This window comes from Mus caroli, chromosome 9 (assembly GCF_900094665.2).
Source record: "Mus caroli chromosome 9, CAROLI_EIJ_v1.1, whole genome shotgun sequence".
NCBI lineage: Eukaryota > Metazoa > Chordata > Mammalia > Rodentia > Muridae > Mus > Mus caroli.
Window position 1 is genome coordinate 68,856,067 of NC_034578.1, and position 23,979 is coordinate 68,880,045.

Here is a 23,979-nt window from a genome sequence, read left to right on the forward strand (position 1 = left end):
GCCAGAGGTCCCATCCTCCCTCCCTCCCTCCCTCCCTCCAGCCAGCAGGGCTTCTTAACTAATCTTCTTGCTAGAAGCAACAAAGGGAGTGACTTTTGTAATGTAATAGCACGTGTGCCTGTCTGAAATCCATTCATGGGGCCTGGGGATGCAATTCTTTTGTTGCTAGAGTACTTGCCAGGCATAGATGAAGCCCAGGGTTCCTTCCCCAGCACCATATAAATGGATGCAGTAGTACACACCTGTAATCCCAGCACCCCTGAGCTGGAGCCAAGAGAATCACAAGTTCTAGGCCAGCTTTAGCAATGAGACTGTCTAAAAGGAAATAAAAATGCCTTTCACAGTAGCCTAGAATGGATACGTCTTCTTCCCACAGACTACCACATAAAATTGCCTCAAGAAACATAAACATGGCAAACTCACAATGCTTAATACTGTCCGTGCCATTCTTTCAACACAGGATTCCTGCCTTCCTGCCTTCTCACAAAGAACGCTTTGACCTTAGACATCTTATTTGCAGAAGGGATACACTGACTTCCTCAGTTCCGGCTGCCTGTCCCAAGTCCCTAATCCACAGTAACACAATCTTAATATCAAGTCTAAAGGCTATGCCCTCCCCAGAACATGCATGTAAATAAAAGCAAAGAATAGTAGATGTGATTTAAATTTATCAAAATATATTAAATTGATATTAAGAGATAGGAGACAGTTTCAGCAGCACAGGCAGACAAATCTCTGTGAGTCGGAGGCAAACCAGGGCTGTCAGAGAGAAGGATGCGGTGTGAAAAACAACTAAAATTAAATACATATAAATATATCCTACTATACTAATACACTAAAATATATTCATATATATGTATATATGTAAAAATATATATGTGAAATTGCCAAAGAATATTTTCAATGAAAAGAAAAATTAGGTACAACTTCTGAAAGCTGTGTATAAGCAAATTGCAAGTTCCTAAGTCAGGATTACGGTAGTACATGCAGGCAATACGCATACACACACAGACACCACCACCGCCCTCACCCTCACAACATAGTCACAGGCATATGAGTGCTAGAGAAGACAGTAGTTGATACACAAACATATTCTGTTTCTACAGCAGGTCGTGGCACCTTCGCCATAATGATTGGCTTTAGAAGTATTTCAGACGAGATTATTATTTAGGGACTAGAATGTCCGCATGCATATAATAAGATATTTTATGAAGTAGGAATGTAAAATTCATTGAAATCACAAAAATTTCTAAGACACAGAGCCCATAGGTGATTAAATTGCTTTAATAGCTTTCTGCACGAAAAGAAGTTTGTGCTCATGTTTCTGCACGTGGCCAGTGTTGAACTTTCCACACCTACCACTTCAACACTCAAGTTTGGGGTTTCGGGGTATTTTGGATTAGGACGTTTAACCTGTGTTTAAAGCCCAGCTGTTTGTCTGAGGCACTGCTTGTTGCTTGAGAGGGACTCATACTGCACCAACAGACAGCTGAACTAGTCCCTCTCCACATTTCTCCATCAACATGCTCTGCAAAATACAAAAACTATGACTTACTTGATTGTTTCCTTGGGCACTCCCTGCTGCTCTGGACTTCAAAGTCTGGATTTTCTCAAAGACCAGGTTCACTTTCCTTTTGGTGGCATCCTCATTGTCTGTGCCTCTGCGGAACAGCAGCAGAGAGGATGTTAAGGCAGCCAGCCTCAAAATGCCCCAAATGCCTGCATGCTCACATCGCAAGCCCTTGCAAGAGGCCTGAGTAAACTCAGGCTTCAGACAAAACCAGTGTTTGATGGGCAGGAGGGAAGGGCATTACCACTCAACCTAAGACACAGATGTTCATGTCCAAATATCTGAGCATGACAGATGCCCAAGCACAATCAAGCTCGGTGACAATACAGTAAGCTGATGCTAGACTCGATGCTCCAACAGGAATCACACCCACCCACACAAGCATCTTTAACTTATTTAGCCTGTGTTTAGGAAAAAGATGCCCAATGCCAAGACCAGCCAACAGCAGCCCTTTGTCTGCATTTCCATGGTTAATAAACCGTTTTACCTCACCCCTGGCAATTAAGGGATTTAAACTAAAATTCCTTAAACAGGCACCTGCCACTAACTTCTGTCTCAGCTGTCTCTCAACAAATCAAATGAGAAGGAGGGAAAAGAGAGGGGAAAGGTGGGCAAGGATGAAGAAGCCCAGAGGAGGGGGGAGAAGGGGAGAGGAAAGGAGGAAAGAGAGGAGGCAGGGAGAGAGAGAGGGAGGGGAAGGAAAAGGACTTTAGAAACCACAAGTTCCTCTACCTTAATTTTACAGGGTGAAGCCCTTCCCGGGCAGTATTTTAAAACTCTGTGGTCATTTTTAAGCCCCTGGGTTGTATTTTGCTCCCACTTTGTCAGCTCTGTCATGCTAACAAGTCACTCATAAGTCACAGAAGACAGCCAGTGTCGACAGCTGCCTGTCTCAGGTGACCATCTTCAGTCCCTCTCACTGCAGAGCCTGTCTGCCTGATTGGAGAGAACCCAAGAGGCTGGGACCGAGTCTCCCAAGATAAGCAGGGCAAACACTGCTCTCAGATACTTCACGTGCCTACCAGTCCTGGAAGCCCAGGCCCGGACCTGGAAGAAAGGAAGAGCTTCCATTTGTAACTTCCAATAAGGGAGGGCGGAGCCTTCGGAGGCATGTAAGACCTCAAGGTGGGGCTGAGCCAGCTTGACACTGACAGACTGGTAGATCTCCCCATCTCTCAACTCGCTTTGATGCAATAAAGGTCCTTTTTAAATACTGATTTAAGGCAAAGGGCATGAGAGAGTTAACTCCTGAGGTAGGGTCCCAGGCTGGTGAGATGGCTCAGTGGGTAAGAGCACCCGACTGTTCTTCCAAAGGTCCAGAGTTCAAATCCCAGCAACCACATGGTGGCTAACAATCATCCGTAACGAGATCTGGCGCCCTCTTCTGGAGTGTCTGAAGACAGCTACAGTGTACTTACATATAATAAATAAATAAATCTTTAAAAAAAAAAAAAAAAAAAAGAGCTGCCCCAGTGTTTGGAGGCAGATCCCAGGGCCTTTGCTGGCTACCCAGGCTAGCAGAAAGTCGGAGTTCCAGCTTCAGTGAGAGAGCTTGCCTCAAAAGAATCAAGGTGGAGGTGATAGAGGATACGAGGCTTTGACCTCTGACCCTCCCATAGCCACAAATGTTGAATGTACCTGTACGCACATGTCCACACATATGCAAACATCACGGCCACACACATACACAAATACAACATCTCTGTATTTTTGTAATTGTCTTACAAAGAATGCCCTTCCCTGTCCCCCACACTTGGTTTGAAACTGCATCCATAGAGTTGGAGCCCTCAAACAGCTCAGGAAATAAAAGTTAAATACAAAGCCTCAAAGATGAGTCAAGAGCCCCACTAGAAGGGCTGGAGAAATGGCTCAATGGTTAAGAGCACTGACTGCTCTTCCAGAGGTCCTGAGTTCAATCCCCAGCAACCATATGGTGGCTCACAGCCATCTGTAGTAGTAGGATCTGATGCCCTAAAGAAAATGTATCTGAAGACAGCAACAGTGTACCCACATACATGAAATAAATAAATCTTTAAAAAAAAAAAAGAGCCCCTCTAGAAACAGCAATGACTTTGCTCTTTGAGGAAAGCCACCCACCCTTCTTTGAGGTAATTGTAAAGGATCTGCTTGGCGGTCTCCTCGTTGGTTTGTTGGGTGAGCTCCTGCTGGCCCTTTAAGAGATCTGGTGTGGCCTGGAACATAATAAAGTATGTTATTAGACAGGGGGGTGACACTCCCAGGAAGATGGCAACAACCTTGAAGCAGAGGCTTCTAGCACACTGCTTTCCAAGGTCAGTCCGTCTGGTCAGCCTCCTCAGCCCAGCAGCTGTGAACTCCTCCTTGGGTGAGGGACTTCACATCCCCAGGATTTTCTCAGTGCCAACTGAAGGTTGATGACAGTGCCTTCACACAGCTGGCGCCATGCTACAACATCATAACGCCCGGAACCTACCAGTCTTATCACTGTTTTATTACTGTTATTATTATTTTTTTTTTACTACTACTCCTCTCAAAACATTCAATGGACCACGTAGAATCTATCACTTTGTAACTGACCTAAATTTGGATTAACCTAATTTTTCAGACTAGAAACCAACCCAAGCATCTATATGGACACAACCTAACCTACGTGTTAAAACTCATTCTATATACATCTAGCTGTCACACCCTTAAAGAGAAATGGCTCTCTCCGTACTATTCGACGGGGACGTGTGCATAAAGTGAACCCAGCAGCTCTCAGAATAACCTAGAAAACTATTCTGTTGGCAGTGGGACATAATCTGATGGTGATGATGATGGTGATGATGGTGGTGGTGGGAGTGGTGGTGAGGATGGTGATGATGATGATGATGATGATGATGATGATGCAAAATGTGCAAGGGCTTAGGAAATGGCTTAGTTGGTAAAGCACTTGCCCTGAAAGCATAAGGTTCTGAGTTCGATCCCCAGCACACATGTAAAAGCCAGGCACTGGATATGACTTCGCATCACTGCACTGTTACTGATTCAAGACTTAGGACACTCATTCCTAGGCATATTGCTTAGGCCACTTTGAAAAGGAAAAACCGCAAGAATTACCTGAGTGCTAGAGTCGGAAGGAAATGTCTTCACTGAAATTTTCTTGGCACCAGAATCAGATGTGGCAGCCACCGCCCGGTTCTGTAACATCAACGTGGCAGTGGCTATTTTGATTTCTTCCTCTTTTTTATTCGGTGCTGGCAGGGAGGGGGCACAGGCCTCCGTGCTTTCCTGCCTTCCTTTGTTCAGAACTTTCCCATCTTTGTTCTGCAGGGGAGGCTTGGGGTGGGCACCTTGAGCTCCCTGCAGCTTTGCGGGCGTGCTGCTGGGACTGTGCTTCCCACGGTGCTCCTGGGCCACTGACCTCTGCGGGAAGACCTGGGATGGCCGAAGGAGGTGTTCGCTAGACTTGCCCAGGTTCCTGCTGAACTCGGTGAGGTATTCTGTGTTTCCCTGGAGACCAAATGGAAAGGCACTGTCTACACTTCGGGATCTTTTCCTGTCGTCCGGATTGATCCTGTTTCTCTTCCCAGACCTTCCTCTTCTCTGAAGGCCAGGCTTTTGGTCAAATTTTTCAATTAACTGGTCCACACCAGGAATTGAGCAGGTGTCGATATCCCGCCCAGTTCCTGGCAAGAACGGAATATACCTTCTGTTTTCATGGCGGTTGACGCTGTCGGCATGAATGGCGCATTCCTGATCATCAAGTAAAAATTTGTACAAGGAAGTGGCAGAAGTAGGAGTCGTGGATGACGAAGAGGACCTGCGTGACCGAGCTCCATCCAGGATGGGTCCTGCGGAATCTTGTCGCCGGAAGGGTAGCACATCTGGCCTGTTTTTCTTGGTTTCAGAATAGACCTGTGGGCTGGGGGCAGTTGGGGATTTCCGTCGAGGGGAAAGGGTCTCCTCTCCCACCCCCTCCTTGGCGCACCTCTGAACGTTCACGCACACTGAGGTCTGCTTTTGGGGGTCTTCTATGACCACAGAGCTGCAGAGACGGATCGCTGTCATGTTGGTCTTGGCTAAATCTTCCGAAGTAGGGCTGTTGGGCTGGGAACCGTAGGATTTGGGGAAGCAGTTCCGGGACTTCTTACAGTTGGTCCCGTCCTCTGTTGCATTTCTCAGCCAGGGACTCTCGGGAGGGTGATGCTTCTTTGCATTCACCTCATTCTTTTCTGGGTCATAGGGCTGCAGAAGCTCCGGGTGCCTCTGGAAGTTGAGCACATGGGGCAGCTTCGTGGGCCCGTCTTTGCGTTCTAGAACTCCATTCCTGCCCTCGTGGAGGGCGAACTGCTTCTGGCCTCTTAGCGGGCTGGTTTGCAGGTACGGGTTTTCTGGAAGCTGCAGTTCCTCCGCAGTGTTCTCCTTCACCACGGTCCCGTTGCTTGGATGTAGGGACAGGTTATTTAGCACTGACGATGGAAAGGATGGCGCGTTTTCTGGGAAAGGTGTGCCTGCTAGACACCGATCAGTGTTATTCAGGACTATGTAAGGGTGGCCATCAATTCCCTGGACCCTGATGCTGACACCATAGGAGCCTGCCTTTGAGGGCTGGGAATTCCTTGGCTTTGGAGTATCACCGCTGGCAAGTCTCAGGTGGACCCCATACTCCTGCTGTACGTGTTGGTATTCGCCAAAATACAGCTCCATGGTTCGCAGTCCCAGCTGGCAGGAGGAAAGAGGACATTACATTAGAATCATGTCTGTTTAGGCAAAGTCTGAGATAATTTTAAGGGGGAAATGTCAGAGTTCAAAGCCAGCTGGCTACTCTTTAGAGACTTTAGAACCCATGGCTGAGCACTGCCCTGCCCTGCCATCCTTTCTGGATGTCCTTGAGCCCGTGTGACTTGCCAGCACTGGCTGCAGTTCTGGCCTGAGGGCAGTCTCTGGTGTAATGACCTCGCCTCTGGCACAACTCCACTCTGGTTTCCAGCCATTCTGGTCATTTTTTCCCTTAGTAGGTTTCCTCACACTTTATCCTATTTATCTTTAACCGAGACGGTATGCTGGTTGCCAGCCCTTAAGAGCAAGGTACTTTTCCATGAAAATAGTTAAGAGCTAAGGAAATCTGAGGCTCATCTTTAGTCTTCCCTTACTCTGCCAATTTTCCTCTCAAAACACCATTGGCTCTATCTAATGCACATCTGGCTTTAAAAATCTTTGACATTTACTTATCTTGTGTATGCATATGTGTGCACCCATGTGTAGATGCATGTGTGCCACAGTAAGTATGTGACCAGAAGACAACATGCAGAACTCAGTTCTTACCTTCTACTACTGAGACTCCAGGTCACCAGGAGTGACAGAAAGCACCTTACCCTCTGAACCATCCAGCCGCCCACCTTTGTCTAATTGCATCTGTACTTCCGTCTATTTCCAGCTCTTGCTACTAAATATACATGAATATTTTAGATGTTTCTTTAAAAGAAAAATTCGTTCTTGGGATTGGAAAGATGTCTCAGTGACGAAGAACGTGCACTGCTCTTACAGAGGACCCAGCAACCATGTCAGGAGGCTCATAACCACCTGTAACTGTAGCTGAAGCAGCCCAATACCCTCTTCTGGACAGTGAGGGCTCCGTACTCACAACATATACAAGCCTAGAAACATAGCTCCTCTTGGGAAAAGCCCACTCACTGGCCACCCCAACTACAAGATTGGGAAATAAAGTCTTTTAAACTGTTTCTTGTCTTCCCACTGCTGGGCTACACATGCTGGGCTACTGGTGTCCTGTGACGTGGCAGAAGACACGGGGAGGCCCCAGCTGCCACGAGTCCCTGGCACTCCATGCACCACTTGCTCCAGTTCCATTTGTTTTCCCTGATGCTGCTGGAGTCGGGAAAAGGTGCAGGGAAAAACCAGCCCTATCTCCAGGGTGTTGAGAACACTCTGAGGGCTAACCACTCCAAATCTCCAAGTCCTTGAATGATTTCCTGCATGCTGAACCTTCTCCTCTGCATCTCTAATCTAGGGCTGCATCCCACAGCCAGTCAGCCCGCAGCATGCTGCAGGCACGTGGGCCTTCATTATGTTGTGCAAGGCCTGCCCCTCCACTGGTCTTGGCACCATGTCTAACATCTCCACCCACATTCTTCAGACATTGTGGGTATCGACGTGTTGGCTCCTTTACTATCAGGTGGGCTGGGGAAAGGAGACAAACCTTTGAACTTAACTGGATAATTTTTATTACATTCACTTAAATGTCTCCTGTGTTTATGTTTATGTGTGTGTGAGGGCATGCACACATGCCATGCCATACATATGGAAGTCAGAGAAAAATGTATTCCTTCCTTATACTATTTACGTTGTGGGTTCATGATCAGGTCATCAGGCTTGACAACAAGTAAATACCTACTGAGCCATCTTGCCTGCCCTGGCCTTGATAATTTTAGTGATAATTGACTGTTTCAAAACTAGTAGCATATACTAATTACACATAGTGGGCTTCATTATGACATTCTCATACATGTATATGTTTTCCCCGTAGTCACCCTCATTATCTTCCCATGTCTCCCTGGAGCCAATACTCCTCCCAACCAGTCTCCCTTTTAGGTGTGTGTGTGTGTGTGTGCGTTGTGTGTGTGTGTGTGTGCCCCAATGGTTTGAATTAGGCCAGCTTACAGGAAGGGCTGCTGGTGTCTTGAAACAGAGCAGATGAGCAGGAAGGCTCTATTTTAAAAACTGGTGACCTTGCTTGGAGCCATGAAGCAATGCATGATGGACAGTACCAAACTCACCAGCCACATCTTGACCCCCTTTTGCAGCAGTAGCATGGGATTCTCCTACTATTTTTAAAAGTTCATTACAAATCTTCTGTGGGTAGTGCTGGGGACCAAACCCAGGCCCTTCTAGTGCTAAGTAAACACTCTACCACTGAATACAACTCATCCCTGTGGGGTTTTTTTGTTTTGTTTTGTTTTGTTTTTTTAAAGATTTATTTATTTATTATATGTAAGTACACTGTAGTTGTCTTCAGATACACCAGAAGAGGGCGTAAGATCTTGTTACAGATGGTTGTGAGCCACCATGTGGTTGCTGGGATTTGAACTCAGGACCTTTGGAAGAGTGGTCAGTGCTCTTGACTGCTGAGCCATCTCACCAGCCCTTGTTTTGTTTTTTTTAAAGATTCTTTACCAATGAACTCATCCACTGGGCTTCTGTTTTTGTGCTCTATTTACCAAACAGGGCCTCTTTTTATTCACCAATAATCTCCTCTTGAGCTCATGCTAACTCTTCAATGAAAAAAAAAAAATCTGATATTTATTAATGAGAAGCTCAGTTGGGTTTTAAGAGTCCTTTGCCACAGTTACTATGATCAACACTAATTATACTTCAGTCTTTGAATATGGCCAGCACAGTTTATTCCCACCTCAGCTCCAGGTCAGTAAAGTGATCCACATATCTCAATTTCATGAACCAGCCTCAATTCACATTCACAACAAACCCCAACCCGACATTTTCTCAAAATGATATTTCTCAGCTGGGCACCATAAGCAAATGTAGATTTCCTGCCCAATCAAAGTATAAACACTGAATGAATGAATGCATCTAAGGACAGCTGTTTTCCACTTCCGGGCACCAGGCTGGTATAAGATCCTAACACACATCACAGACAGACACATTTGCCCCATCAGGCAGCCCCACAAAAGGTTTACATAATTTGGCAGTAAACGCTGATCAATTGCCAGGATGCAACATTGTAGCACTTTGGCAAATAAAAGTGGTGTTTTGGAGTGGAAATAAGGCTTTCTGAAAAGGCTGCTAAGTGATGATAATAGCTTTAGATAGTGAGATCTATGGGTATGTATGTGGGAACAAAGACTCAACTCTTGGCAGAGCTCAAAACACATGCCAGATGGAGACTTGTCCTCTCTCTGGGCCATCACACATGATCAACAAGCATGAATAGTCACGTAAGGCTGGTGCATGTATCCCCAACTCTCTACTCTAACTCCCTGTGCCGTGCCAGGCACACCAGAGGGCATTCTGGCTCCTGAGAAAAGGCAGCCAGACCATCATAAATCTTACCTCGGCTTCCCCTCTCAGGATAGCAATCAGCATGGTACCTGGCATCAGAGTTCAGGGGACTCTGTTTGCTTTGTGTGAATAATTGCACTTTGCCATACGAGTTATTTAAAATAGCAGCTAAGAGGGAGGTGGAAAGCTAGGGAGTCTTAGTACACCTATGAGCAAGTCCAGGAAATAAAAAGTGAGCCACGAACCAAAAAGTAATTTCCCCTGAGTGTGATGCTCTGGCTGGCTGTCGGAGGGAAGCTGCTAATAAGGAACAAGTTAAAACTTCAAATGACAACATGCTTACTCCTAAAGGGCATGCCTGAAGGGCTGGTGAGAGGGCAGGATTTGGGGGGGTGGGGGCTATCCACCCTAGAACCTCCGCTGAAAGGGAAGCCAAAGACCTTGCTCAATCAGTAAAGTGCCTTCCACACAAGTACAAGGGCCTGCATTCAACCCTCAGAACCTACATTAAAGAAAAAAGAAAACCTGAGGGGGAAGAGCCTGCACATGTGATCCCAGTGCTAGGGAGACAGAGGCAAGCAGATCTCTCAATAAAGATCCCTGAGTTGGAAAACAGGTAGGTGTCTCCTGAGGAATCATACCCAAAGTTGTCTTTAGCCTCCACATGTATGCACGCGCGCACACACACACACACTGAAAAGTAAAAATGAGACACTGGAAGCCTAAGATGAACAAAATGCACATTCATGTCAACAGGCCCCCAAATTGTACTTAAGAAAGAAAAGCCATAGCCTTTCTTAAGCAAAGCATTATGGGAGCTTCCTGCAGTGCAAAGACAGGAAAGTGACAAGATTTCCAGGATTCCCAAGCAGCTTCCTGGCACCAGGAAAGCCTGGGGACACCATCTGGGGAAAAGGAAGGTGAGGTTTACAAAGGAGAGCAGAGTTCAAGGGAGCTTGGGTTTTAAATAACCTTGATAGCAAAACTCTCTGGTTTTTAAATATCTTCCATTGTTTTTTCAGTTTTGTGTATATGTGTGTCTGTGTGTGAGTCTGTACACCTGAGGGCAGGTGCTCTTGGAATCTGTGAGACATCAGATCCTCCGAAGCTGGGGCGTGTATATGTGTGTCTGTGTGTGAGTCTGTACACCTGAGGGCAGGTGCTCTTGGAATCTGTGAGACATCAGATCCTCCGAAGCTGGGGCCATAGGCAGTTAGTTGTGGGGTCTCTGATGTGGGTGCCAGAGCAGGTCTTAATGCCCGAGCCATCTCTTGAGCCCCAATTCCTTTGGCTTTAGGGGGTAGGATTCACTATATTCTTAGCACTGAGTGCTACGGCTCTCTGTCAAACCAACCTCATCTAAAAGGAATGGCACAAAAGAAGAAAGAGGTCATGAGAAGAGTCCTTCTAACAGGGCTGTAGACCATAGCAACTCAACCGGGCTCTCAGGCTCAGGGTCACTTGAACTAACCTATACAACATATACATTGAGCTATGTGTATGTGCCCCTCTACCCTCAGACACCCGCTTCGCCTCTCTGTATGGATGGGTCTGGCTAGCCCACTTCTCCGTCTTGGTAGCACACAGGCCACTTCTCTGTTTGTGGCATTTTAGTGTTCCCAAACAAAATTTTAAAATTCAGTGACTACGTGCTGGAGAGATGGCTCAGTGGTTAAGAGTACTTGCTGCTCTTGTAAAAGAACTTAAAATCAGTTCCCACCACGTATGTAGCAGCTCACAGCTGTCTGTAATTCTAGTTTCAGAGGATCTAGTGGTCTCTTCTAGCCTCTAGGGCACTATATGATGTTGTACATAGGCATACATGCAGGCAAACACCAATATACATAAAATAAAAGAAATTTTACCCAAAAAAGTCTAACCTGAGAAGAGATTACCAAAGGTCACATGCTGTCCCTGTACTTCCAGTACACACTCACATCTAGTAACCAATACAGTGGGACCGCGTGTATTCAGGCTCTGGAGAAATACGGAGTTCACGTTCAAAAGAGTGCTTGAGTCATGCTCATGACTTGACCCTTCAGATGGTTTCTAAAAGCTCCAAAAATAGAGCCCAGATGCAGAAAGGCATAGCTGTGGGCTAGGCATGTGGCTCAGCCGTTCAACATGAACAGAACCCTGGCTTGGGTCCCCAACACCACATAAACCCAGAGATGGGGATGCCTGCCTGACATCCCAGCACTGATAGCTGGAGGCAGGAGGACCAAAAGTTGAAGTCTATCCCTGGCTACAAAGCAAGTTTGAGGCCAGCCTGGGCTGTGATGCCCAGTTTCAAAAGATAGCAACAAAGAAACAAAAACCAGAAGGGTGAGCTGGCGAGATGGCTCGGCCTTTAGGAGCAGTTAGAACAGCCATCTTGGCTGCTCTTTCAAAGGAACAGAATTAGGGTCTCAGAGGCTTTCCATCATCTGTAATGCCAATTTGAAGAGATCTGACAATCTCTTCTGGTCTCTGGGCACTCCCACACAAGCGTATACATGCACTTAAAATCAAACAAGCAAGCAAGCAAACAAACAAACAAAAACCCCAAAAGGCACAACTAGAAGAGAGAAGAAAGCACAAGAGGGTGGGGCCCCATTTCTAACTTGGGAACTGTAGTCAAATCCTAACTGTGTGCACTGGCTACCTCCCTGAGTGCTTGCTTTGGTCGTTTGCTTTTTGTCATTGTTCTTCTTATTGTTGTTGTTTTGTTTTGTTTTTCAAGACAGTGTCTCTCTGTGTAGCCCTGGCTATCCTAGAATTCATTCTGTAGATCAGACTGGCCTTGAACTCACAGAGATCCACTAGCCTCTGCTTCCCAAATGCTGAGATTAAAGGAATATGCCAGCACTGCCTGGGCTGCTGAGTGTTTTCTTATCTCTAAGGTCAGGATAGCAAGAAAGACTTCATTGTGAAAAATGAGAAATCTGAGTCATATATAGTACATGCTAAATGAAAGAACTAGAATATGAAAACAACAACAAAAGCCCACTATCGTATTTATGGCCACAGAACACTGTTGTTGCGAATGCTTTTAAATACTTAAGAGGAAAAAAGTTCCAATTTTGACCATACAACACTAACATTCCAAAAATAATTGATTAACTAATCAAGAAAGCAGAGGATAGGGTGGTGAATCTAAAGTACAACATTATGTCCACAGATAAGAATAATAAACACTGCCGACTGTGTCCTAGGCACAGCCAAGGTCTTAGGCAGAGACACCAGCTCCTACCATCTTTGCCTCCACTATGTGGAGCCCAAGGCCAGAACAGGACCAATGGGTAAAGAAGCACCCTGAGTCTCCAAGCCCAGATCTGGCTTCTGAAGCTTCCTCAACACTGCATACACACAGTCGCTGCCAACCGGTCAGTGTAGACACAAAATAAAACCTGCTGGCCAGCCCTGGCATGCCTCCACCTTAACTCACACTCAAGCGAAATCACCCAAGGGGACAAAAAAAAAAAAAAAAAAAAAGACTTCCTAAAATCATGTGGACTCTTCTCAGTCTTGTCAGCTCAGCATGGAGAAACTGTTCTAACACAGGGCATCGTTACACTGTGCCTGCCTGCGCCCCAAGCACAGCATCGGGAGCCACAGGGATGGAACATCCTACAGATAACTAGTAGCAGTGCAGCCAGGCATGGTGGCACACGCCTTTAATCCCAGCACTCGAGAGGCAGAGGCAGGTGGATTTCTGAGTTCAAGGCCAGCCTGGTCTACAAAGTGAGTTCCAGGCCATCCTGGGCTACATAACACCCAGATGAAAGAAGGAAGGGAGGGAGGGAATCCCTCCTTAATCCCCCCTTCATCCTTTCATCTCTTCTTTCCTCTTTCCCTCCCTCCCTCCTTCCCTTCCTCCTTCTCTCCCTTCCCCAGCCCCTCCCTCCCTCCCTTCTTCCCTTGCTCCCACTCTCTCTTTGGTCCTTCATCTCTTCCCCCTCTCTCTCCCTCCCTTCTTCCCTAACCCCCCAATTCATTCTTTCCTCTCTCCCTCCCTCCCTTCCTTCTCTCATCTGGGTGTTATGAAGCCCAGAATGGTCTGGAACTCACTCCATGGCTAAGACTGACCTTGGTTCCCCTGCCTCTACCTCCTGAGTGTTAGGATTACAGGTGTGGACCATCACAGTTTATGAGGTGCAGAGGGTAGAACCCAGGACTTCATGCATGACAGGCAAACACTCTATCAACTCAGCTACATCCCCAGCCCATCGCTTTAACTGGCAGTACTTTCCCTTCCTGGGAAAGCCTGCTCTCTCCCCAGGGTTCACCTACTGAAGGAAGAAGCTTCCAGCTTTTATCAGGGACTGTCACTCAGCTCCCTGGAGCTCTGCACAGGCTCCCCTGGCAGGACAGGTCTTATCACCTAAAACCACTGACATGTCCATTGTCCCAACATGCCAGACATTAGGCAGGGTCCCTCCTTTCTATTCCTCAGGCGAGACCCTTGTGGCACCAGCATGGGACACTATTTTTGCTGCCTTCTGGTGGGTTGGTCATTTCCTCCCAGGTCTCACACTCCAGTCAGGAGCAGCCTTGGGACTCCCACACAAAGTTCCAGCTTCACTCAGCTGGTCCTTGGGTCGTCCCATGTTCTGGCCTCCCATAGTGTGTCTGGTATGATTATCCTGAGGGTCACTGGAGGACCGTAGACCAGCACACATCCCTGCATCCCACTCTTCACCTCTGTGACCGTGGCGGCATCTCATCTGGCAAGGCTTAGTGGGAATGTCACATAGCCACACCTTGATCCTTGCCACATTCCTACTCCAGTGTCTCATAGATAGGAGGTCCCGAGTGAGTGAGTGAATGGGCGAGGGGACCAGTCATGGTCAGTGCACACAGCTCTGAGTTCCTTTACGTTTAAACAGTTGGCGGGGTGGGCTGGGAGACGGCTCAGTGTGTATGAAAATCCGAGTTTGAATCCCCAGTAAAAAGCAAAAAGTGGGACATGGCTACATGTTCCTATAATCATGGCATTGGGGGGTCCTGGGGCAGCTTCAGGGCATTGACTGGTCTACCAGCTGGGCGGAAACAGTGAGCTTCAGGTTCATAGTTCAAGGAAAGAACAATAGAGGCGGACACTTGTCATTCTCCTCTGCACCACATGCAAATGACTACACCTGCATACTCCTGTGTTTGCAACACACATACACATGCACACACACATATATGCCAGGGAGAAGGCTCAGTGGATAAAATGCCCCTAAAATCATGAGGACCTGAGTTCAGATCTCCAGCATCCTTTAAAAAAAAAAGCCAGGTACCCACCTGGCATTGCAGTGGGAAGGCAAAGAGTCACTGGCCAGCCAACCTACTCAATTCAGTGAGCTCCATACTCGGTGAGAGACTGCCTCAAAAGATAAGATTTGAAGCAGTGATTGAGGAAGACAGTCAGCGGCGTTAGCCCAGGCTTCCTCGTGCAAGTCTGCACACACCCATGATGGAAACACAAGTCTTCCATAGCAACACCTCATCCTTTAGGCACCTCCAGCCAGAATGGTTATCTCGGCCTTCAGCACTAGAACAAGAGCCACGGTTCCACTATGGCCTTTCTTCCCACCAATGACAGCGGTGTCCCAAGGTATATGGGTGGTAAGACAGGAAACAGGCCCTGGGATCACCGCGCCTGCATCATTGGAGATAAATCAACAATGTGCCAAATGGACAAGCCACTTCCAGGCACCTACCCCAAGAAGCCCACTGCAATAGAACCCTATGCTCATCCTTCTCCCTGGCTTTCTGAGGGGTCCCAGAGAACCAACTAGGGATCCTGCATCCGCCTACGTCCTCACCAGAGAAAGTGCGCATGAGCAAACAGAGCCACTGGGAGGTGCTCCTGGGGTACAGGCTCCCTGACACCCACCTCCTGGCTCCAAATCACAACCAATCAAGTCTCCAGCTGTCTCGGTTTGCTGGGCACAAGTACCAAATGGGCTGTGCTATAAACAAGGGGCACCTTCTAAATAGCATCTAGTACTAAAATAGCTGTTTAAAAGGGGGTGGGGGCTGGAGAGATGGCTCAGTGGTTAAGGGCACTGGCTACATTTCCAGAGGACCCAGGTTCAATTCCCAGCACCCACGTGGCAGTTCACAACTGTCTGTAACTCCAGTTCTAGAGGATCTGGCACCCTCAAAAGATAGGCACGCAGGCAAAAAAAAAAAAAAAAAGATACAAAAATAAATAAATCTAAACATAGAAAGAAAAAAAGGAAAAAAGAAAATCAGAAGGAGCTAGGCATGGTGGTATACATGCCTGTTGTACCAGCACTTAGGAGGCAGAAGCAAGAGGATCATGAATCCCAGACCAGCCTGCACTACACATTGAGTTCCAGGACAGTATGGGGTACAGAAAGAGCTGCCATCTCAAAGCAAAATGGAACAAGTAAAAGAAAAGTAGAACATGACATTGTTTTAAGACAAATAAAAGCAAATAAAGTTCCTAAAACAGAACCTTAGCAGATCCCTACACACACAGATGCAGGTTGTCTCTTGTTCAAGGTGACTACTATAGTTGGTGACAGCAGGGACATTCTCTGGTAAAACCTTCCAACCTGGAACTCCTGTGAGAAAGAATATTATCCAAACCCTAACCCAAAGCCACCTGGCCCAAGGCCACCTGGCCATGCTGCACTTTACTCTCAACAACTATTCAGGTCCTAGTCGGCCTGGCTACCCATGGAAACACCCCATGCTTTGGAGCGCCTGCCCCTGAGCCCAGCCTCATCTTTGGCTCTGGGCTCTCCCGTGTCACTGTTACATATGGCTAGGCCTTTATTAAATTACACCTAGCAGGGAACCACATTTCAATGCACACATGTGTTGATGTGTTCAGGTGAAGTGTACACAGGAAAAGGACCATTCAATCTCCTTTCAGATGTCTCCAGTGGCCTCCAATTTCCAAGCACCAAATCCTTTTTGCTCTCATCTCTGAGAGCCTGGGACGCAGGTTAGAACTTAGGGTCATCTCTGTGTCCCTTCCTACCCTGGGCCCTAGAACTGGTATATGTAATAAAGCATCCTTATTGTGTACAGATGTCTAAACAAGGAATGTTCACTGGCATAAAGGCATCATCTGATCCATCCACTTGGTTCTTTCTATAGCTCATGATTAAAATATTGTAACGTGACATACAACCACACTGCAGCCAAGTGGCAACATTCAGAGGTCATGCTATGATTGTACAGTACCACCAATAAGTTCTTCCTAAGAGTCTGCCACCATGCTTGCCAGCCTTCTGCAGTAGTTACGTGGAGTGGTGAGGCCCTTGCCCCACAAAGTTTACACTGTGTAAGGAAAGAGTAAACATGGACCAGACCGGAAGGCCGCTCTAAGAAGGTAACTTGTAGCTAGAAAGAAATTGCCAGCCTTGCAGGGAATCTCTCAAACCAAGCAGAGAGAGCAGTATGGACTAATGTTTGCAAAGAAACACAGATACAAACATAGACACAGACACAGACAGACAGACCGACACACAGAGTTAAAGACTCTATAAAGCTGATTGACAGGATAAATTTACAGTTACTGAGAGTTGGAATTCAGATTCAGATCCAAATTATCTTGGGCTATCTTTAGCTCCCTTAATAGCCATCCATGGTCCACCCATTTGTCTGACCTAACAGCCTATAGCAGCCACGTGACTTTCGGTATGCGTTAATACACGACCCCCTTCCAAGTGTCATCAAACACAGCTCCTAAGGTCTGTATCAGGACCTCCCCACTTTGCTGTAACCTACCTACCTGCTGCTCTCAATGTCCTTTAAAACCATCTTGATTTTTATATAATTATAAATACTACATTGAAGGCATTACCACACCAGACTATGGTATTGAAGGCAGCCTGAATCCTTATTCCTAGGCCACTGTCAGTCATATCTTGCTCCAGAATAAATTACCTTGTATTCCTTTGAGGAGAGAGCTGTGTCTTCATGTCAACATCAGGCTTAGAACTCTGAGCCAGGCAAGTCAGAGGCTCAATGAGAAGGTTGAGCCAGATCCCAGATAGAGTCAACAGAGCCTCACAAGACTCCAGGGTTTGCCAAGATTGGAGAAAACACCAGCAAGACAAGGCAGTACAGAAACCCAGGCCTGGAGCAAGCACAACTTGGAAGTAAGTTTTGATCCTCAGAACTGCACAGGCTAGGCATGGTTGTTAGGTCTGAAAAACCAGGACTTGGGACACTTGGGAAGCACAGGCAGGAGGATCAGAGTTCAAGGTTATCCTTAGCTGCATACTGAGTCTGAGGCCAGCCCAGAGGACTGTCTCAAAAGCAAAAAGGAAAGCTGACCTGTAAGACAGCAATCTTCCTTCCCCACACTCTCTCCCTCCACCCCATGACAAATGCCAAACACAACCTGGTGCTCAGGAGCAGAGAGCTGAGCAGGATCAATATTAACTGGAGGGTGCATTTCTTTCCCTCTTCCTCCTGGTAGTTAAGTGTTGTGCTGAATGGATGCCAACTTTCTAGGCCTATAGCAAGATCAGCTACTGGGTACGGTGAAGGTTTAACAAAGAACGACAGTGTCAGCCCAGGGAACTACCTCTGTGCCTTGGGAGTGCCAGGAAAGACATCAATAAGATAATCCAAATATACAAAACAAAGTCACTCCTGTCTCTCTCCTCTACAGAACCCATGGTCCACCCTCCACCTCCTCCCATCTCCTGGAGATGAATGACAATCTACAAAGAGAAAAGTGTTCAGAGGTGAACACACCGGAACCTCCCCACAGATGAGCCAATTCCAAGCTCCCAGCTCCGAGGTTTGGACATTCGAACTTCCGCTTAGGGATGCTCTTCTCCATCCCTGTCATGCTATCTCTCACACCAGTCTTGTAACCATAGCAACTGGAGTCTATCCTCCACCCTCTAAGCTCAACCCTAACATGGGGTCCCTTGTCTTCTCCCTATGTCATCACAACAATCAGCCCAATGGAACTCTTCAGATTGCAATAGCAGCGAAATTAACTCTTAAATGCACTAACTATGAACCTGAGGTCTTTGCTTTGAACATTAACCCACTCAGGACTGCAGCATCCAAAACGATCCTCTGGACATTAACCCAGGTGGAACATTAATATGCACCTCACGCCGGGTGGCTGACGTGCACAGAAACCTGAAGACAGAAGGCATTTGAATGCCTGTGTTATTATTCCCCTAGGGACGAATTTATACTTTTTTTTTTTTTATGGAAACCAAAGTATCCTTTTTTGTCTCTGGCACGTCTCTCTGATGGTGGCCTCTTGACCTCAGCTATGACCTCAGCAGAAACCATGCTATGAAGTCTTAGACTAATGTACCTCGCGCCCTAACTGTCCTGACAGAGGCAGGAAGCAGACATTCTTACCAAAACAGGTGTCAAGTTGTGAAATAAAACAGGCAACATTTAAAAAAACACAAACTCTGCAAAGATAGGAAAGGGGAAATAAAAACTGAAGAGGGAAAAGGAAAAAAAAAAAAAACAACACAATAACACAAACGGAGACAAAGAAAGGAAATCCCTGCTTGGCAGTTTGGGGTTTTAAAGAAGTTGGGGCTGGAGAGATGGCTCAGTGGTTAGAGCATTGGTTACTTTTGCAGAGGACCGAGGTTTGGTTTTCCAGCATCCACATGGTGGCTCACGACCATCTGTAACTTCAATTCCAGGAGATCTGATACCTTCTTCTGACTTCTGTGAGCTTTGGGAACATACATGCTAGTCACACATGCATGTAGACAAAACTAATACACATGAAACAAAATAAATCAATCTTTTTTTTTTTAAAGAATTTAAATGACTTGTAGCTGGGAAGGTGGCTCAGTCGCTAAAGGGCTTGCCTTGATAGCTGGAGGATCTGAGTTTGAACCCACAGACTAAGAACTACAGTAAGATAAACAGGTGCAGGCATACCTTTGTAACTCCAGTGCTGGGGAAATAGAAACAAGATGCTCCCTCGCTGGCCAGCCTACCTAGCATACTGGGGAGTTCCAGGCCAATGAGAGACCCTGCCTCAAATACAAGGTGTCACCATCTCAGGGATGACAGCTGAGGTCAACCTCTGGCCTCCACATACTCAGGCATGCATGTGCTTATACATACAGATGAATGCACATACACATAAAAAAACCTGAAACAATGTCACAAAAAGGAGGGAGGGGTACACTTTGCAAAGTTAACCCTAGATCTGTGAGACCAAAGAACTAATTGTGCCTGCTGGAATTGGCCTAGTCATTTCCCACAGAGGGGCATGTGGACAACTCTGGAATCATGGTACAGGAACACCAACACTGAACAGTAAAAGTAATGGATATTAGGTGGAAGCCACTTGTTTCTCACCTTTGGGAGGAGAGGGGACATATGCACAAAGGGAGAAGGCCAGAATGACCCATAATGTGAACGGTTAGAGTTGGAGACACGAATAGGAACTCATCTTTTATCTTTTATCTGCTACACAGATGACTACATGTGGAAATATTTAATGTGTCTGCATATGAGGGGCAACACACACACACACCCCTTCTTTGTTATTTTCATCTGACAGAGCCCATAAGCAGGAGCCTCACCCCACCCTCAGGTAGCAACCATGATCTCAGTTTCTTTTATTTATTTATTTATTTATTTATTTATTTATTTATTTACTTATTGGTTTTAGAGCTTTATTGTAGAAAGGCAGGGAGAAAGGATAGAAGGTAGAGAGAGGCTGGCCATGGCCACGTGGAGAGAGGGAGGAAGGGATAGAGAGAAGGAGGGCTAGAGAGAAAGAAAGGTGAGGGCTTAAAGAGCATGATCTCAGTTTCTAATGCCAATAAATCCCCCATAGAAGGATCCACAGCTCACTGACAACGTGGCTGATTCCAAGTCTAGGGCAGGGAATTCACAAATAGGGTGTGGAGCATCCCATAGAGCCAAACATCACAGAAGTGCTTACAGTGATAGAGGTGATGATGGCCATCAGAAAGGGATGAAGTCCTTGGGGAGCCAACTCACGAAGCTCAATGGCCACAGCTAGAACAAAATTATCTAGGACTAGATTGTCACCAGGGTATAAACTTCCTTAAAATTTAGTTTTAATTAGAGTGTGTGTGTAATAAACTAAACTGAATGGTGTTAGAGCTAGAGTTGTAGTTCAGAGTGTGTTTGCCTAGCATACATGAGTCACTGAGTTTGATACCCAGCACTGATGGCCCAGGTGTGGTAGCACACACTTAGAATCCGAACCCTGGAGAGATGGAAGCAGGAGGATCAGAAGTTCAAGGTCATCTTCATCTATACATGGAGTTCAAACCTGGGCTCCATGAGACCCTGTCTAAGTAAACACATAGTGTTGATAATGGAGCGACGTAGTGAAGGGTACGTAGGGGAGCTTTCTATGCAATCTTCAGGATTTTCTTATAAATCCAAAAATAGTCTCAAACAAAACAAAGGCCAAGCAGCAGGGCACTCTTAATTCCTGACTCATCCTATGCCTTGGGTTTAATTGGGCAACCGGAAGAGGGTTACTGGTGGCCCTCCTTCAGCAGGTCACCTAGTCACATCTCTAAACATTGTTCCTGGGTTACAGCTTAACCAGAAAGGATGAGGTAAATGACTTCCCTGAGCCCCATGAACATAGCATTACACAGAGCATGGCATCCCAGGCTCTGAGCAAAGACCCTACCCCAGGAGTATGGTTCTGATCTATGGGGTGATAACTTACAAGTTTAGACAATTTCCCAGTATCCAAAGAATATAACTACACTGGGTCAAAACTGCCAACTGTGCCTCACAGACAGAAAGAACAAGAAGAGAGGGGGCCTACACAGAGATGCACCTTCCCCAAGAACAGAACTTCTAAGCAAAGTGCACAGTAGGGCAGGAACCAAACACATACGCCAATGTTGCTCCCACATGCTCTTCCCCTGTCTGTCGCAGAGTCAGGGAGTCCGCATCTCCATGGAGATATGGTCATTGGATGGAAAATATAAGAACTGACTTGGTCACAGAGCCGAACCAAGTGAAACCAAACAGGAGTGAAAAGAAAGAGTGTATGCAGAGCAAGGAAACAGAAAGATGGAGACGAACTACATGGGGAAAATAGTCATCATGTTTGTGTGACCACAGGAAGTGCTGACAGGGGTGTAATTGGACTCAGTACAGGAGGCGACCATGTTTTAATACCCCTTAATAAACACTCTCTGTATCCTGGCCTCCCTGACCTAAATGTGGGGAGTCTCCTTCCCTGCTTGAAGGCCCCTTGCCAGCTCCTCTCTTGTGATGACTCCTCCTTAGTTACCTCAGATCACTGGGAGTGCCCCTGTCTCAGGCAACTTTGATGGTCACATATTAAAATAAGACTAGCTACCATCATCAATTCCCCAGAGCACAGGCCACCTCCACCCCTGTAGGGATGTGAACCTGATGACTTCACAGCCTCAAGCCACCTAGCTGTACACAAAGTCTGTTGCTCAACAATGCAGGTCCCCCAAATACCAGGGCCTGGTCAAGTTCTAGGGCATGTTTTCCAACATTGTTCCTCATAGCGACTATCCGTCTGCATTTCTGTCGTTTTTTAAATTTCTACTTTATGTCTGTCTCCCTTACTAAACCAAAAAACAAACCACACATGGAACAGACACTTAAGCTCTTGAACTCAATGAATGGAACACTCTCAGCAATCTAAGACTGTCTCCTCCAAAAAAGAAAACAGGACACTGCAATTCTGAGTGAGCAGTGCAGAGTCTGACTGCAGACCCACTTTACCCATAGGTGTCTGATGCCAAGCACACCAGTAATTATCACTAATTAATAACGACTACTAGTACAGTTGTAAACCACACTGACCATTCACCATGTGTCAAGGGTGATGCTGAACAGTATGTATGTGTCATGGTTTTCTATGATCCTACCAGTAGGTATCATATAATTTGCCACCATTTTGCAATGAAGCAACTAAGGCTCAGAGGGGTTCAATCACTTGCCTAAGGTCACCAAGTAGCTGTAACAAAGCCAAAGGTCACCTGTACCTGTCTGTCTCCAAAACTCAGCTGAACAACATGCAAAGGCATCTTAATTAAGGGCCTGGACCCTATCCAACATTCATGATGCTGCCCAATATTCTGATTCCAGGAGAACCCCTCTACAGCCAAAAAAAAAATTTTTAATGCCCAAATGAGCTTTTGAAACTCGTCTGTAGGGTAGGTTGTGGAAGGAGGTCCTAGCAGAGAATTATAAAAAGACTGGGGAGCGGGGGGAGGCAGTGATGCTTGTGGTATATCTGCCAGGAAACCAGCCACTGGGCATATACCAAAGATGTGTACATGCCCAGCATTGAAAAACAAGTTCCCAAGCCACCTGGATCCCATGTGAACATGGAAGTGTTTCTGGTGTATTTTAAATTCACATCAGATGGGAGGAGGAAGCTGTAGGCAAGGAGGCTCCTTGAAAGGAGAGCCAAGGATGAAAAGAATATTGACCTCATTGAGGATGGCAGAATACAAAGAATCACGTAAAACTTCAAGGACAAAACAAAAAATTTTCTGATGGTCACGAAGATGTGAAGAGTTGTGCTCCCAACCATGCTGGAGACAGAGGCATCTCCCACCTCTAAAAGCAACAGGATCTTAGGCAAGTCACCACTCACACCTTTTGTCCCATAAGTAGGGGAGTGTGGGAGCTGTGGCTATAGCTCAGTTGGTAGAGTACTTGCCTAGAGTACACAAAGTCCAGAGTTCAATCCCCAGATCCCCATAAATTGGATATCACAGTGCTCACCTATAATCTTAGCACACATGGGATAAAAACAGGAGGATGTGAAGTTCACAAGTTCAAAGCCAGCCTGGGGATATATGTGAACTCCCACCTCAAAATAAAACTTTAGTTAACAACCACAACAAGGAAATAGTGGGTCCAGCCATTGGACATATACCAAAGATGTAAAAAGGTGTCTACACACTCAACAGTGAAAACAGACAATTTCCCTGGCCACCTTGCTCCTGATCCTGTGTAAACCTGGGAATGTCTCAAATACACAGCAGATGGAAGGGGGAGAAGAAATAGGCTCCACTTGTATTCCAACATATGAGCTGGGAAGTCCTCCATGCTTGTATCCCAAGAAAGACCAAGCAGACTGAGAGCAGGAAGCATGGGGCCATTATGGGATGGAATGAGGTCATGAACGAGGAAGCACTTTATCAGCTGTCACTCATGAGGGAAACAGGAGGCCTGTATTTCTGTAGTCATTGTAAATATCTTTACTCCATCCCTCTACCCCCTCTCCCTTTCTCTCCCTTTCTCTCCTTTCCTCTCCTCTTCTATCCTTCCCTTCCCTCCTCTCCCCTCCTTCCCTCCCTCTTCATCTATCTCTTTTTTTTAATTTTTAATATTTTTATTACATATTTTCCTCAATTACATTTCCAATGCTATCCCAAAAGTCCCCCATAGCGCCCCCCACTTCCCTACCC

General features: G+C 46.3%; 1 protein-coding gene across 3 annotated transcripts in view; it reads right to left on the reverse strand.

Annotated features, from left to right (window-relative positions):
* The window catches only part of Cgnl1 (cingulin like 1), a 156,533-nt gene that overhangs the window by 98,469 nt on the left and 34,085 nt on the right, over positions 1 to 23,979 (reverse strand). For 2 of the 3 annotated variants that reach the window (XM_021171400.2, XM_029481707.1), the window contains exons 2-4: positions 4,649 to 6,253; positions 3,668 to 3,762; positions 1,556 to 1,661 (exon numbers count right to left, since the gene is read on the reverse strand). In XM_021171400.2, coding sequence (XP_021027059.1) covers positions 1,556 to 1,661; positions 3,668 to 3,762; positions 4,649 to 6,238 — 1,791 coding nt within the window. In that variant the 5' untranslated portion in view covers positions 6,239 to 6,253. Of the gene's footprint in view, positions 1 to 1,555; positions 1,662 to 3,667; positions 3,763 to 4,648; positions 6,254 to 17,458; positions 17,604 to 23,979 lie in introns of those variants that run through there. The other variant, XM_029481708.1, reaches the window with a different exon arrangement.